Source organism: Brachyhypopomus gauderio, chromosome 18 (genome assembly GCF_052324685.1).
Source record: "Brachyhypopomus gauderio isolate BG-103 chromosome 18, BGAUD_0.2, whole genome shotgun sequence".
In the NCBI taxonomy this organism is placed as follows: domain Eukaryota; kingdom Metazoa; phylum Chordata; class Actinopteri; order Gymnotiformes; family Hypopomidae; genus Brachyhypopomus; species Brachyhypopomus gauderio.
This window is the reverse complement of record NC_135228.1, coordinates 12722284-12735842: the sequence shown is the minus strand read 5'-3', so window position 1 is coordinate 12735842 and position 13559 is coordinate 12722284. Positions and strand designations below refer to the sequence as shown.

Sequence of the window (13559 nt, the reverse complement as noted above, 5' to 3'; positions counted from 1 at the left end):
TGAGAGAGAGAGAGAGAGAGAGAGAGCGAGCGAGCATGTGCATGCGTTTTTGTCTAGCTGCCCGTTCTGTTATTGCACAATGAGCGTTTGGGTGTGTGCTGGACTGGTTAGCCTGTTGAGTTATGTGCCAGCAGTGTTGGGTTTGCTCAGATCAATGCTGATTCTTGCCTTATTGAAAAGTACACATTTTAACCGGTGCGCTGTATTCGGGGAGAACAATCAGGGCCTATTCAGATCTGAAGGACACCCTCCCTCAGTCAACATTTGGCTCTCAAATCCATAGCCAGCTCAAACTCTGTGGCCCCAGGATGCATCACTTACTCTCAATACTTTGGATATTCATTTACAGGTCCACTGTGGCAGCACACCAGTTTGGTGGTAACTATTAAAAACCAGCTGGGAGGATTGTAGACGTTACTGGTATTGCTGGATATTCAACTCAGATCTGATCATCCGTTGATAGCAGTTTTGTCATACAACTTCTGTGAACACTGGTGGTTCAGTACTATGACTGGCTAAAAAACAAACCACACTCTTTTGCATGTTTCTTTTTTTTACTTACTGTCTTGTGTACATGGTCCACTGTGGGTCCATGTGCTGTTCCAATAGTCCTCAAAGCAAAAAAATATTACATTGTTGTTTCACTGCAAAAAGCACACGCACGTCTGCAGGAGCGCACGTGAGCAGCCCCTGGAAACCTGAGTGTGGCTGGCCGAGCAATCTCAGGTAGAGTGTAGGTAACCACATACTCAAAACCCACCACAATCCCTCAACCAATTCCCTATGCAAATAAGAGAGCAAGCTGGCGTGTTTATCACGCAGGCATGGTACAAGCACCATGGTGCAATGCTCAGCAAGTCATCCATGAATAAACACCTCGCTCCTCTTCAATAGGGTTTCATTAACGTGTGGAGAGCTGACCGTTCGCAGGACGCCTGGCAGGCTGCAGCTGTTTGAAAACATGAAGCGTTGATGCATCAGCTGATTGCTTTTGCACCTGGTGAATCAATGAGTTTGGAAACGTTTGATTTTGTTTCTTCATCGTGGCATCTGAATTAGAGATGTGTTTATAAAAGCATGGTGGCGTAGTTGATCGGAAGTATGTGGTATGCAGCTCTTTGGTAACAAGATGAAAAAGTAAATAACAACTGTGCCATTATAAACAGTGTCACAAAGCCAAAAAATTTGTTGTAGTGTGAACAAGTTTCCAGTGACCTTAAAATACCTCATCTACAGAGATGCCACATAGCCTTGCTATTGGAACCATGATAATAATTCTAACATTTTGTCTGTGTGCATAGATGGCTATCAGGCAGCTCTCTGGTATGGGTGCTTTGTTTTTGTTCTCAGAAAGGCACAAACACACACGCTAGAATACGAAACCAAACATTTCACTTTAGTTTTACATTTGTTTAATTCTAATGAATCGACATGATGGTTATTTCACACGAGAGAGATCAGAGCCGAAAGTAAAGAACAGTTGATGCCTGTGGATGTTTATTCTTGAGGTGCTGATGTCATCAAGTGGAAGTGTTGTCGAAAAATTCATACTGAAATGACTGAGTAAGTGAAAGGCACATGAAACTTGAGTAAGCCGTATTTTTCGCTTTGAAGTCGAAGCCCGAGGGCTCTAGTACAACTGACGCCATTTTGCTTCTACTTACAGTGTTTAGAGTCCATCTACAGGCTCTTCTGTCACTAAGCCCCACCCCCTCTTACTGAGCACACCCAGTACCCATGCTCTATTTTTATCTCATCAGTACAAACAGCGTCTTTTGGGATGGAAGATTAATCTATGACTTTGTGACTAAACCAACAACTTAGTCTCCAATCATGGAGACATCACTTAAAATATATAATAGTTAACCTAAAAATAGAAATGTCAAAATATGTGTAAATGCAAAAACTTGAGCAAAGATCTTCAGGTGCTTAGACCTCCCCAGAGCATAGATTATGTTGGAAGAGGTTTTCACCCAGGCTAATCTGCCCTGAACAGGCTGGTCTTACACATGTAGTGCCCACATCTGTTTTAATCCTGGCCTCTGGTCTCATGGTTTTGCCACAAAGAGTGATGGAATGCAGAGGATCCAGTTTCCTTTCGTTCTAGAACCTTCCTATATTCCCATTCTTTCCTATGAGAGACTCTTTTGGAATTAATTATGAGGAACAAAACACGAAAACGTGGAATTTGTTGCTCTTGACTGATGAAAGATACCATAAAACTGGTCGGTTTAGTTAGACAGGTCCCTGAGTATTATGACTGATTTAACCTGCAATTTGGTGGAGTCAGACCAAAGAACACAAGTAGAATACCAAGTACATGATGTACTTAGTCTAGGGTTTTGGGTTTTGGGTCTTGAGCTATCTATGAGTTTTTATGGATGTCGAAAGCCCCACCTCTGGGCTAGTGTCGAAACACTAAGGAAGAAAACGTGAACCATATAATCCCCAGGACCTGTATAAACCATGTCTGTCTACAATTTCGTACATTCCGTAGGCACAGTCATCAAAGTGTAGTTCAGTTTTCTAGTCACTTCATGCAGATTATTCTCAAATCCACCAGCATGCATTGTTACACACAGGTGCATAAATGAATTAACGGCTGAGTGGGTTGATATTTAAAGATACAGTTCTGACAGATGAAAGAGTCTGTATTGTGAACATCGCTCAGAACATAATGTGTAATGACGTCATAATGGCCTAGTTCAGCGTCAGCGTATGTGTGTGTGCTCACGTTGGCATACGCCGGCCCTGGCGATGACTGTGTGTTTGTTCATTTAGAGTCTGCACTAGACGACTACACAGATCCTTTTCTGCAGGTTTATTCTGCAGCTCTTATCCTGTCTACATTGGCACCTTGGATAACTGCCAAGAAGAAATGTACATAAAGCAGAAAGCAATGTTCTAATAACAAACCACAGAAATGCCAAATAACCTGAGAGGTAGGCTGGGCAAATAAAGCGGTGCTGTTTTGTGAACAAGCAAGGGATAACGTGTTAGTCTTACCTTAGTCTATGAGAATCTAGCCTGCATGACAAGTGCATAGATGCACATGTCATATCTATTGGGATATTAAAGTTATAGGCTATAAGCAGCTTGCTTCTGAACCATACAGTGTTTTTATATTCTTAAAATATACCACCCATGACAGATGATATTGGAAAAAAAACACATGAAAAAAACAGCATTATCCCAGAATAGATTTGATAAAAACAAAAAAATAACTGGTTTAAATAATTGTTCAGTACATTTAAACTGCATTATCCCAGAATAGATTTGATAAAAACAAAAAAATAACTGGTTTAAATAATTGTTCAGTACATTAAAAGTGCTGGAGATAGAACTTATGCCTTCAGGTTCCCAATTCACAGGTGAGTTACACCTACGCCGCTAGTGATTGGACAAGCAGCCCATTCCCTCTTTTGATTGGATGATGGCTTTTCCGTTCACTTTCTATTCGACTACTTCACAACAGGTAAAGCTACCTGATTGACAGAAGGAGGGTTTTGGATATACCGGGCACCTGGATTTAACACAAAAGGCGGTGTATGTATTTACCTTCATACGCGATAGTTTTCTTTAAGAAATACACGTTTTTAAAAGTATCTTTTTAGCAAGTATGGCAAGTATAGGACTAGCCGTAAGCGCCCCAAATACAGAAGAAAGGGCCGTTTTTGCGCAACTGAAACCTGTTCGGTTGTCCAACACTGACGGCGCAGAGGACTCTTCTGTATTCGAGGACGTCAAACCAACGGTGAGAATTATGATCCTGAAATGGCCCAGAAGTTGTAGCTCTTCTGGGTGAAAAAAGAAAAATGCTAATTCGCGTGTTTACTCTGGTCGCTTTTATGAAAATCGGCGAAAAAAAGAAACTGCCCATTAGTCGTGAAAATCACATTTAACTCTGCCATAAAATTGTTCCCAATCATTCATGTGCAATTTCATCGACGTGTGTAAGCGATACAGTGGCGAAATTGAAAATAGCATCAAAAACACAGCAAGCACGTTGTTTCGTAATGTGGATTCTTCCGTTAATTGGAGTAGGAAGTGGTTATTTGTTTAGATAGATAGCACAATGATTGGTTTGCTTTCAACCTCATAACCAAAAACAACAACAACATCAAATAATATTAATGATGATAATAATCATTTGTGATCATGATACTATCATATAAAAATACTGGTTAATACTGCTTAAAATAAACTATACATTTATGCAAGAGAAATTCCTTTTCACAAGTTTCATCTTTAATAAAAATTCTGTAATTCTTTATTTTCAAGTTCGTTATAATGCTGTTATTTCTTGTCAGTTATTTTTATATTTAATATTTATAGTATATTTATTTTCATGTTAGTTATAATGACACACACACACACACACACACACACTGAATTCATACATAGGTGTACAAGGACACGTATTGCCTCAAAACGTTACGCTTGAATAATGACAAGCATGGGCTCTCATTGTGGTGATGACCTAAAATGACATGGTGCACTGATGGTGATTATACCTTGAATCACATTTTGTGTCAAGGCATTGTGAAACGTTCTGAAATACTGTGACATCAGGAAGATGTAGCATGTTGTTGAACCTGTTAGAAAAGAGTCTATGGCATTTACTTAATACATCTTTATATAGCCTTACATGCGAACTTAAGCATGTAAATGTTAATATAAACCTCTTATCGTATTCTAAATTGTTTAGTCGATCCTATAGGTATACAATTAAATTAATCTTAGTAGTCCTGTGCTGTCCCCTATGCTAACAAATGTCAGAAACACCTGAGTCATCATGCTATTTTAACACACTCAATATGGCCTAAATGGCCCTGCTATCGTCATATTGCCTTGATGCATTTTCTTTTCTTTCTTTTAAACATGATGCTGTATATGCTAGGTCAAAAGTCAGATGGGATGTAGAGGCGATGGGTGAAAATGTTCCTGAAGTATACTGGCAGTTTCAGTCATATGCACACGTTATCTCCAGTTTTTTTGGACATATAGTTTGATTTCAGATATATTGTGTAGATATGGCCACTTGAGTCATATCTTATCATTTGGCTACATGTCATGTCTCCTGTAGTAATTTAGTTCTCTGTCTAGACTCCACAGTGGCACTCAACATATGACTGTCTAGTGTGGTCATGTCAACGTTTAATGCTCTGTGCCCTGAAGATCAGCCAAAATGTCTTCTTTACGAGCTAGCGTCCCAAAAAGACAAAACAACTGTTATCTGTTTTTCCCCGAAGCAATAAAACATCCTTTTGGTCTCAAAGGTTTTGTTTTCCCTCTCTGCCATCCTGGTATGATTTGTGCTGTTATTGCTTGGGTTAGCAGCTATCAGTTCTCTCTCTCTTTCCCTCTTTTATAGGGAACTGTGGACAAATCACCATCTCTCTGCATTCCTTTCAGCCATAAAGAACCATTAGTAAGGAGACGAGTGCATTTGTTATGCAGTGAGGAAAGAGGTGTGGGGGTTCTTTGGGACTTTTCTAGACATTTATCACCAGTTTGGTATAAAGTGAGCAAATAGCTCAGAACTGTGTAGTGTGCTGTGGTGAATGGAAACATCTGGGATTTTTTAAATCCATCTTTTCCCTCAGCAACACATTATACAACGTTAATCTAATCCCGCTCCTTCTGCGTTTTCTTTAGGTTGAGTGCACATAGACCTTTGTGACAGAGGCTGTATTTTCTCCTTCGGCCCCTCGTCTCATATATTCTCATGCTTTACATCTCTCGTTCGTTATCAGCCTCTGCCATACATAAATGCGAAGTTGTAAATGTTCTCCAATCATTAACCTGCAAGGATCCTGGGCCAGGGTTCAGGCGCCCGCCGTTCTCCTGACACAGAAACGGTGAGCAGGGCCCTCGGGCTGCGTTGCTTGCAGGGCACGCGGTCCAATTGGGGGGCATGGGCAAGGTCACCAGCCCGGCCAGCGCTGCCATAGCACAACGCTTGCTTGTTCCCAGGCCTAAGGGTCTGGGCAGCACCCTTGGCAGGCCTCACATACACACCGAAAGCCATTTTCCGTTAATTAACTGGTATTATCTTTCCACAGCTGCTCTGCTGGGCCTGTTGGTGGGATTGTAGATGATGGCACAGAGGAGAGATGTGTAATAAATGGCCCATGCTGTGCAGCAGTGTCTGCATTAATTGGGCACACGTGGATCATGCGTGACCTCTCATGATAGGGTATGAGCTGCCCAGAGGGGTGAAGACATTTAGTGTACATATGAAACCACAGCAGTGGGTTGCTAAGGAAATGTGCTGGAAAATCAACAATATGACCAGTGTTGACATAGCAGGAATGTTGAATAGCTGTACACAGAGATGCTGATGAAATGTCAGTCCTCCCCTGCTTTGATGACTGAAAGTTTGAAAGCAGCTGGAAAGTTTTCCAACAAATCTTTGAAAAAGGTTTTTCGGGCTCAGCCAGTATTGTGTTTGTTTGTTTTTTTATTTTGTTTTGTGGCTTTGATGGTTGTTTTAGCTTTTTGGTATATAATATTTAGTAATTAAATATCTGAAATTTATTTACTCCTGTCATTCTTGAAGTTATGTACAAAACATAACATCAAAGGTGTGGACTATTTTAGGCTTAGTCTTGCCTCGGGTTGGCGAGTGCAAGAAAACTTGTGTGGCATTAGAGTTTATTGCTATTAATACTAACCAATGAAACGTCTTCTCATAATTGTTTTTTTTGTCTCTTGTGCTGTTATTCTTAGACATTGTTCACGCTGATGTTTCTTTTCGCATACCATTGTTTTGGTTTTGCTTTGTCCTTTGAACACACTAAAGGTGAGATATTTACATGTGAGCACTGTAGCACTGTGCGTTCTGCCTGACGCACATAATGTGGTCTAAATGGGCAAATCGAGGAAACGCTGGTCCATATCATAGGAGGGCCCACCAGGCCCTGGGACAACCATTTACCTTTCAACACACCAAAAAACAAAGTTAAAGCATGTTGGTGAGGTGTATCCTGTCCTTTCCCTCAAATATGTGGTTAACAGCTGTGGTAGAATTGCTATAGGGAGGGCCCCTCATTCTTGGCATCACCAAAGACAGCACTAACTTCTCTTGACTACAGCTGTTATTATTAGAACACACACACTTTCTTTATTAGCAGACAACTGAACAGTAAGCCCACATATTTGTATTCATTTATTTCCCAGCTGTCTTGCTAAAAACTTTTTAAGCCTAAACATTAAAACTGAAATGAACTTGGCAAGGATCGACTTAAGAATGCAGCTTCTCATCACTCTCATGTGCTTCTCATTTGTTCTTTTCAGACCGCAATGGAGATGGATAAATATTTACCCCAAAATTTGCCCATGCCATCACTAAACCTCATGGACAAGAAGTATCGACGGGAGAGCGCCTCCGTGGTGGACGAATATTTCGCCGATGAGAAACCTGCACCGTACAGCCTCAACATCAACGTGATCTTACCCAACACCGCTCACCTCCGCACGGGTCTGTACCGTCCTGCCAAACCGTTGCCTCCGCAGATTAAAATTGAGCCTGGCGTGGACACGCCCTGCAACATGCAGACCCTCCCAGACTTCACCTCCGTCTTCAGCGTGCCCCAGACCGTCAACGGCCTGTTCATTAAGCCCGACCTGGGTGCCACGGACGAGCTCCATGTCGGCCCCCAGCAGCCGCAGGTCTACCAGATGCCGGTCAGCAGCAGCGACCTCACCTCCATGACCTTCTCCCACAGCCAGGCGGTGAACAGCGGTGGCAGGACCATGCTCAACCTGAACACCGTGACCCTGACCACGCCGTCGGGCGAGTTCGTGATGCCCGAGCAGTTTTACCCCCATGCGCAGCCCCACAGCCTGCCCCCCTCGCCGCCCAATTCTCAGCCGGGCAGCCCTGAGAACCAGGCCGAGCTGATCAACACGGTGCCTCCTCCCCCACCATATCAGGCACGAGGGGGCCTGAAGTTAGGCCAGATGACCCCTCACTCCGTCTTGATGACCCACGGGCAGGGCGTCCTCACAGGGCCCAGGTACAACCGACGGAACAACCCGGAGCTGGAGAAGAGAAGGATCCACCACTGTGACTTCCCAGGTCAGTTGTGGACCACACGTTCAGCCAGCAGACGTACTTCTGTGGTGTCCGACAAAGAGAGGTTTTGTGAGATTATTTTGGGGTCACTCGGTGTGCACGTTCCCATGGTGTGGCTTAAAACCTTGCCTCCTTTTTCTCTTGACAGGATGCACCAAAGTTTACACAAAGAGCTCCCACCTGAAAGCACACCAAAGGACACACACAGGTAAGAAATGGAAAACACCACACGCAAACCTGAATGGCTAGGTTTCAGGCGGTTGTAACTGCCTGACCGCATGCGATGTACCACCAACACAAAGCCCTCAGATGCACCAACAGAAAAGAGGGCCTCGGGGAAACGGCGATGAAAAAAGACTGAGAGGGTTAGGGTGGAGGGGCGAGATGAACTGACTCTCATTTCTCACTTTTATACACATTGTGCGTGCATGCCCGTACAAGCCTTGCACGCTTCCCCAAGGGGGAAATCGCCAAGTGGCGGAGGAAAAACCTGTTCCTCCTGCTTTTTCTGTGCTTGCCCTGAGGGGGGAGGAGTGAAAGAGTGCGGCAGTTTCACTGTGCTCAGCTCTGCGTAAGCTGAAACCCAGAAGTCCCACAGCTTCTCAGGCTCAGACTGAACACCCCCCCCCCATCCCCCACCCCCATGCTAATAACGCAGTAATGGATTCAGCATGAAAGCGGAGAGTCTAGCGTGTAGTAAGGTCGAAATGGCAATTTGTGATGTGTAAGATTATGAGAGCACCTCCCAGTCTGTTGTCACGTTGTCACCCATCGCTGGGTCTTAATGTGAAAATTGGAGCTGGTATGCAGGGATTCCCTTTTACCCTGAGGGACCGTTGCATTGTTGTGCCTAATGACAGAGGGTCCAGTGTCAAAATTCTCAAGAAGACTGTGTGAATGGCTTGGTATGTCCCTGTTCGTTTTGTTGGACAGGGTGACATTTAACCTTGATATAAGCAGATCTTTGCATTTGGTGGATCTGCTGGACTATGAATGATCCAAATGCAAGCTGCATTGCCTTCACCCAAATGGAAGTTTCTGCTAAATTATCCATTATCCAGAATGCAGCATGCTTTAGTTCTCTGAGGCAGAGTCGCTACCTAATTCGAGAAAATGATGTGTGGCACACTTATATTCTTGAGGCAGGATTTTTAATGCTGATAGTCAGGCATTTCTGAATACGTTCACTCTGTGCCAACCAGATCAGACTAGTATCCCGGCCAAATCTAAATCCCCAGTGAAATTTTAGGAGAACCATAAGTCTTTCCAGGTGGACAGGGAGGTACAGGACGGGGGGGGGGGGGGGGGGGGGGGGGGTGCTCAGCTAGTATAGAGACCAGGTGAGATGTTCTTGTTGGTTACTTGTGGGCCTTATCCTTTAGCAGGAGACCATACAATGATCTGCTCACCTTTCCAGCCCATGTCCACTCACACTGTGTGCTTTTGTGGACATGAAGGTCAACATGACAGCCTTCAGGTTTTAGTTTCAAAAGACCCTTGTTGGGTTTTGACCCTGTCATGTTACTGATCAAATACGCCTTCAGACATGTAGAATATTCAATGCCGATAGTACAAATGAGCTTTAATGCTGAAAGAGGTTGACAATAGATGCATCAGGCCCATCTTAGGAGGAATGCTGTTCAAGGAACATGGTGTGGTGCTAAGAAACCAAGATAAATATACCATAAATGCAAAGTTATTGCTCTGTTATCCACTGCTCTTACAACTAATTTTGCTTAACAGAGTAAATGTTAGAGCTATTTTTCATAGCAGTGTGATAAGAAGAACCATGGCTTTAGCCCTGAGCGCCATGACTGAACCATTTTCTACGTTTAATATTTGTGGTTATGATGTTTTTTCTGGCATTAATGACTGTGCCTTCACTCTCCGTCTGTGTTTTAAACGTCTGTATTGTGCGTATGCATCTGCTTATGTGTGAGAGCACTGAAGTGCTCTGGTGATAAGAAATCAAGCATTGCACAACCTAACCAAATAATACCACACTTTCCCTATTGTTTCTACAAACTTGTCCTTTTAAAATAGATTCCAAAGGCCGAAAGGTTAAAGGAACTGTACCGTTTTTATTTTCAGGTTTCTAGCTATTCCATCTGGCTCATGTTCAGTGCATAAAGAGTTTGTTGCATTAGTTTCTAAGCAGTCCCTCTTGAAGTTGGTTTGTAAGTGCTGCAATAAGGGAGATGGTAGACTTTAATGCTTTTGACCCCGTGAGCAGGTCCAGGTTTTAAACAAACACACCTGCTACAACCATGGGGTTAGCAGAGTTGGCTCAGTCACTGCTCACATGAGCACTTGACCCTGCAGGTTCACCTGCCTTTGCTCTGTGCTTTGATTAAGAACTGATGTAACACATTCATTTAGCTTTTGCTCTATAGATGATATAACACAATGTCAGAAGTCACACGCTCATGTTAATAAATCAATCGCATCACTTCATGAAAACTGTTCAAAGCCTCATGACCGGAGTGCAGGAAGCTGCTAATATTTATCACTCATATTCCAGTGAACAGCACTCTTTACTGTAGGGGAAAGCACTACGGGTAATCTGACGACACGTCAAAGGGTTGTGTGGATTCTCATACATATGTATGAAAATATCTCACATACAACCTAAGAGTAAATGATGAATACGCACTGATATTGACATGCTGCAGTGTCATATCACAATGTTAAGAACCTTTTGGAGCTGTTGCTACGTTTGATTGAGTCGAGAAGGACAAAGTGATTGATTTATGTTCCAGAAAAAACTGAGTGGGAAATCCCACGTGTCTCTTTTCAAAGGCCCTTTATGAATGAACCGCTCAAGCTTTTGGTTTTGTTTTTATGCTCAAAAAAAATATTTCCGTGATAGAGGAAGCATTAACTATTGCTATATTTCTCAGTATAACGTGGGGGACCCCACATTTCTCTTTTCAAAGGCCCTTTATGAATGAACCTCTCAAGGTTTTGTTTTATGAGAGAGGATGCATTAACGTTTGCTATATATTTCTCAACGTGAAGACAAACAAACATCGCATCGTAGATGTTATCAGTTGTCAAGCGCGGTCTGCTCTCAAACGAATATTTGTTTTTCAGGTGAGAAGCCGTACCGTTGCACTTGGGAAGGATGCGACTGGCGCTTTGCACGTTCAGACGAACTCACGAGGCACTACCGGAAGCACACGGGAGCTAAACCCTTCAAATGCGTCGCGTGCAACCGATGCTTCTCGCGCTCGGATCACTTGGCACTGCACATGAAGCGCCACCAAAACTAAGACGTTGATCCTTTTTTACCTTTTATAATATTTTTAATAAGTACATCACTCTCTTCATCAAAGAACAAACTGTCTTCACCTACAAAAGAGCTGCCAATTCCGTACGACCACCATTAGCTCTAGAACTAGTAGGCTACATTGCCTTAAAGGGGACTGAACACCCTTTCACTGTCACCTACAGAAAGGTTTATTATATGTAGATGTGCAACTGTATATACTGTATGTTTGTATGTGAGTGCTTTATGTATTATACAAAGAATGTGTTGAAATCTATAGCTGACCTCATTCTTCCCATTTTGTCTGAGACGTATCAGTGCTATTTTAGAGTGTAAATGGTCAGGTTTATGAAAGAGATTACTTCATGCATTGGTTGGTTTGTAAAGCTTCCATCATAACTTGATCATGTTTCAGTGGATTGTCCCAAAATAATACGCAGGTTAGATCATTGTTCAGTTTGACAGTGAAGTCTACTCTACACTATTTATATAGGATCTTTCCCCCTTTTATATCTTAACTTGTTTGCAAAGGAGTTATGATACAACACTGAGTAATGTTTGTTTTTCTCAAAGATCTGTATCCATGGAAACAAACCTTTTTATGGGTAGCCTCAATAACAAAAGTATCACTCTGTTTGATCACCAGTATGACAGCCTTTCTCCCTGTTTGCTATTCTAAAGGAACTGAGTACAGGATTTAATCCAGCTAGTTACACAGAATAGATATATCCCTGAATTCTTTCATGCTTCCCTGCATTCTTTCTTTAAAATGTGTACCAGGAAGCTGGTGTAATTTATTGAAACTATTCTTTAAATCATCTGTTTTAAAGAAAACGTAACTAAAATTAAGTATCATTCTGCAAGATGTTCACATGAAGTAAACTCACATTTCTGCGTATAAGTGCATGCCTACAGAAGCAGCTGTGAGACTGCCAGTGCATTAAAAAATGATTCGTTAACTTTATTTATCTTTATGGCCTAGTAAATAATCCTGCGCGTAGCTCTATTGTGAACACACCTTCACCGATTAGTGGTGAAGCAGCCCTGTGTAAAAGCATGTGAAAGCCCATGGAACTTCTCAAAATATCTGTGCCAAATTATTACAAAACACTAATTAGGAATGGACAAATGAATAGATTAGATAACAAGGACAGATTTATTTGGATAATGGTTGCTAATGCAGACTATGTGAAAATGTCCCTGGTACAGCATTTTACTTTTACTGTGGTTTTTTTAGACTCTTTTGTAAGTTTATGGAAAATACAGGACTATGATTTAGTAACTTAGGACTGTCACAGTAAACTCTCGCCAATAACCATAAAGAGCAAACCTCTTTCTGAGCAAACCTCTTCTGTATGGAACTTCATTATAATTTGACAACACCTTCCTTTAATGGGTGTGCCTCAGAGACAACCATTGGTCTCTACTCAGTTTTTGTGACAGCAGATTGTAAGCACTTCCTGCTCATGAGTTAAAAGTTCTCTGCGTGCCTGTATACATTTCCATCATGTGCTGTATGGAAGGAACGCTGATGTACCATGAGGTACTGTATATACTGTAGTTAATATAACTAACATGTAAATATGTTTTTTTTCTCTTATGCTGATTTTGTTTTTATTATGAACAAATGGGAGTTGTTTTGAATGGGTCTATTGTACAAGTTTGTCAATTGTGTTAGTGCAAGACCAACAAAAATCATTTTGTATTTTCTTGCTTGAATACAGAAACTCTTAAAAATAAAAACACAAATTAAAAAATGTCATTTCAATGCATTTACTTTATAGTATGTGTATTTGTAAAGTTCATGCCCATACACTTCTTTCATTTCGTTCTTAGTTATGTGCAGTGGTGTCAAGAAATATAAAATATCATTTCCTTGGAACTAACATAATAAAGGTCTTTATTTAGGCCTCTTAATGTGTATTATTATTTCAGAAGAATTTCCATTGTCTTTCAGGAGTTTCTTAGCAAACTTGGTAAGGCATTAAAAGATTGATTGCCTACAAGTAGAAGCCAACTTAAGTTAATTATTACCCTAACCTTGACTACAGTTTTAAAACATATCTGTTCAAGTTTATGATATTTGTTGATCTTGTGGGGTTATTCTTCTGTCGACATTTTTGAGACATGAAAGAATGCTATAACTTTGATTTAAGATTAATGACATGTTGTAGAAAATTCCACTTAATGCATATTTAAATTACATGAGAC

At 41.6% G+C, this 13559-nt stretch overlaps 1 protein-coding gene across 2 annotated transcripts; it reads left to right on the top strand.

Annotated features, from left to right (window-relative positions):
• Nucleotides 1–3470: 3470 nt before the first annotated feature.
• Nucleotides 3471–13256, top strand: klf5l (Kruppel like factor 5 like). 2 transcript variants are annotated; one of them, XM_076979744.1, is made up of 4 exons: nucleotides 3471–3546; nucleotides 7300–8083; nucleotides 8229–8288; nucleotides 11174–13256. In XM_076979744.1, exons 2-4 carry the CDS (start codon nucleotides 7306–7308, stop codon nucleotides 11350–11352), a joined length of 1017 nt encoding a protein of 338 aa, XP_076835859.1. In that variant the 5' UTR covers nucleotides 3471–3546; nucleotides 7300–7305; the 3' UTR covers nucleotides 11353–13256. The 2 variants fall into 2 exon arrangements, with proteins under 2 accessions (XP_076835859.1, XP_076835858.1); XM_076979743.1 differs by having other exon boundaries at nucleotides 3483–3754.
• The last annotated feature ends 303 nt before the right edge of the window (nucleotides 13257–13559 follow it).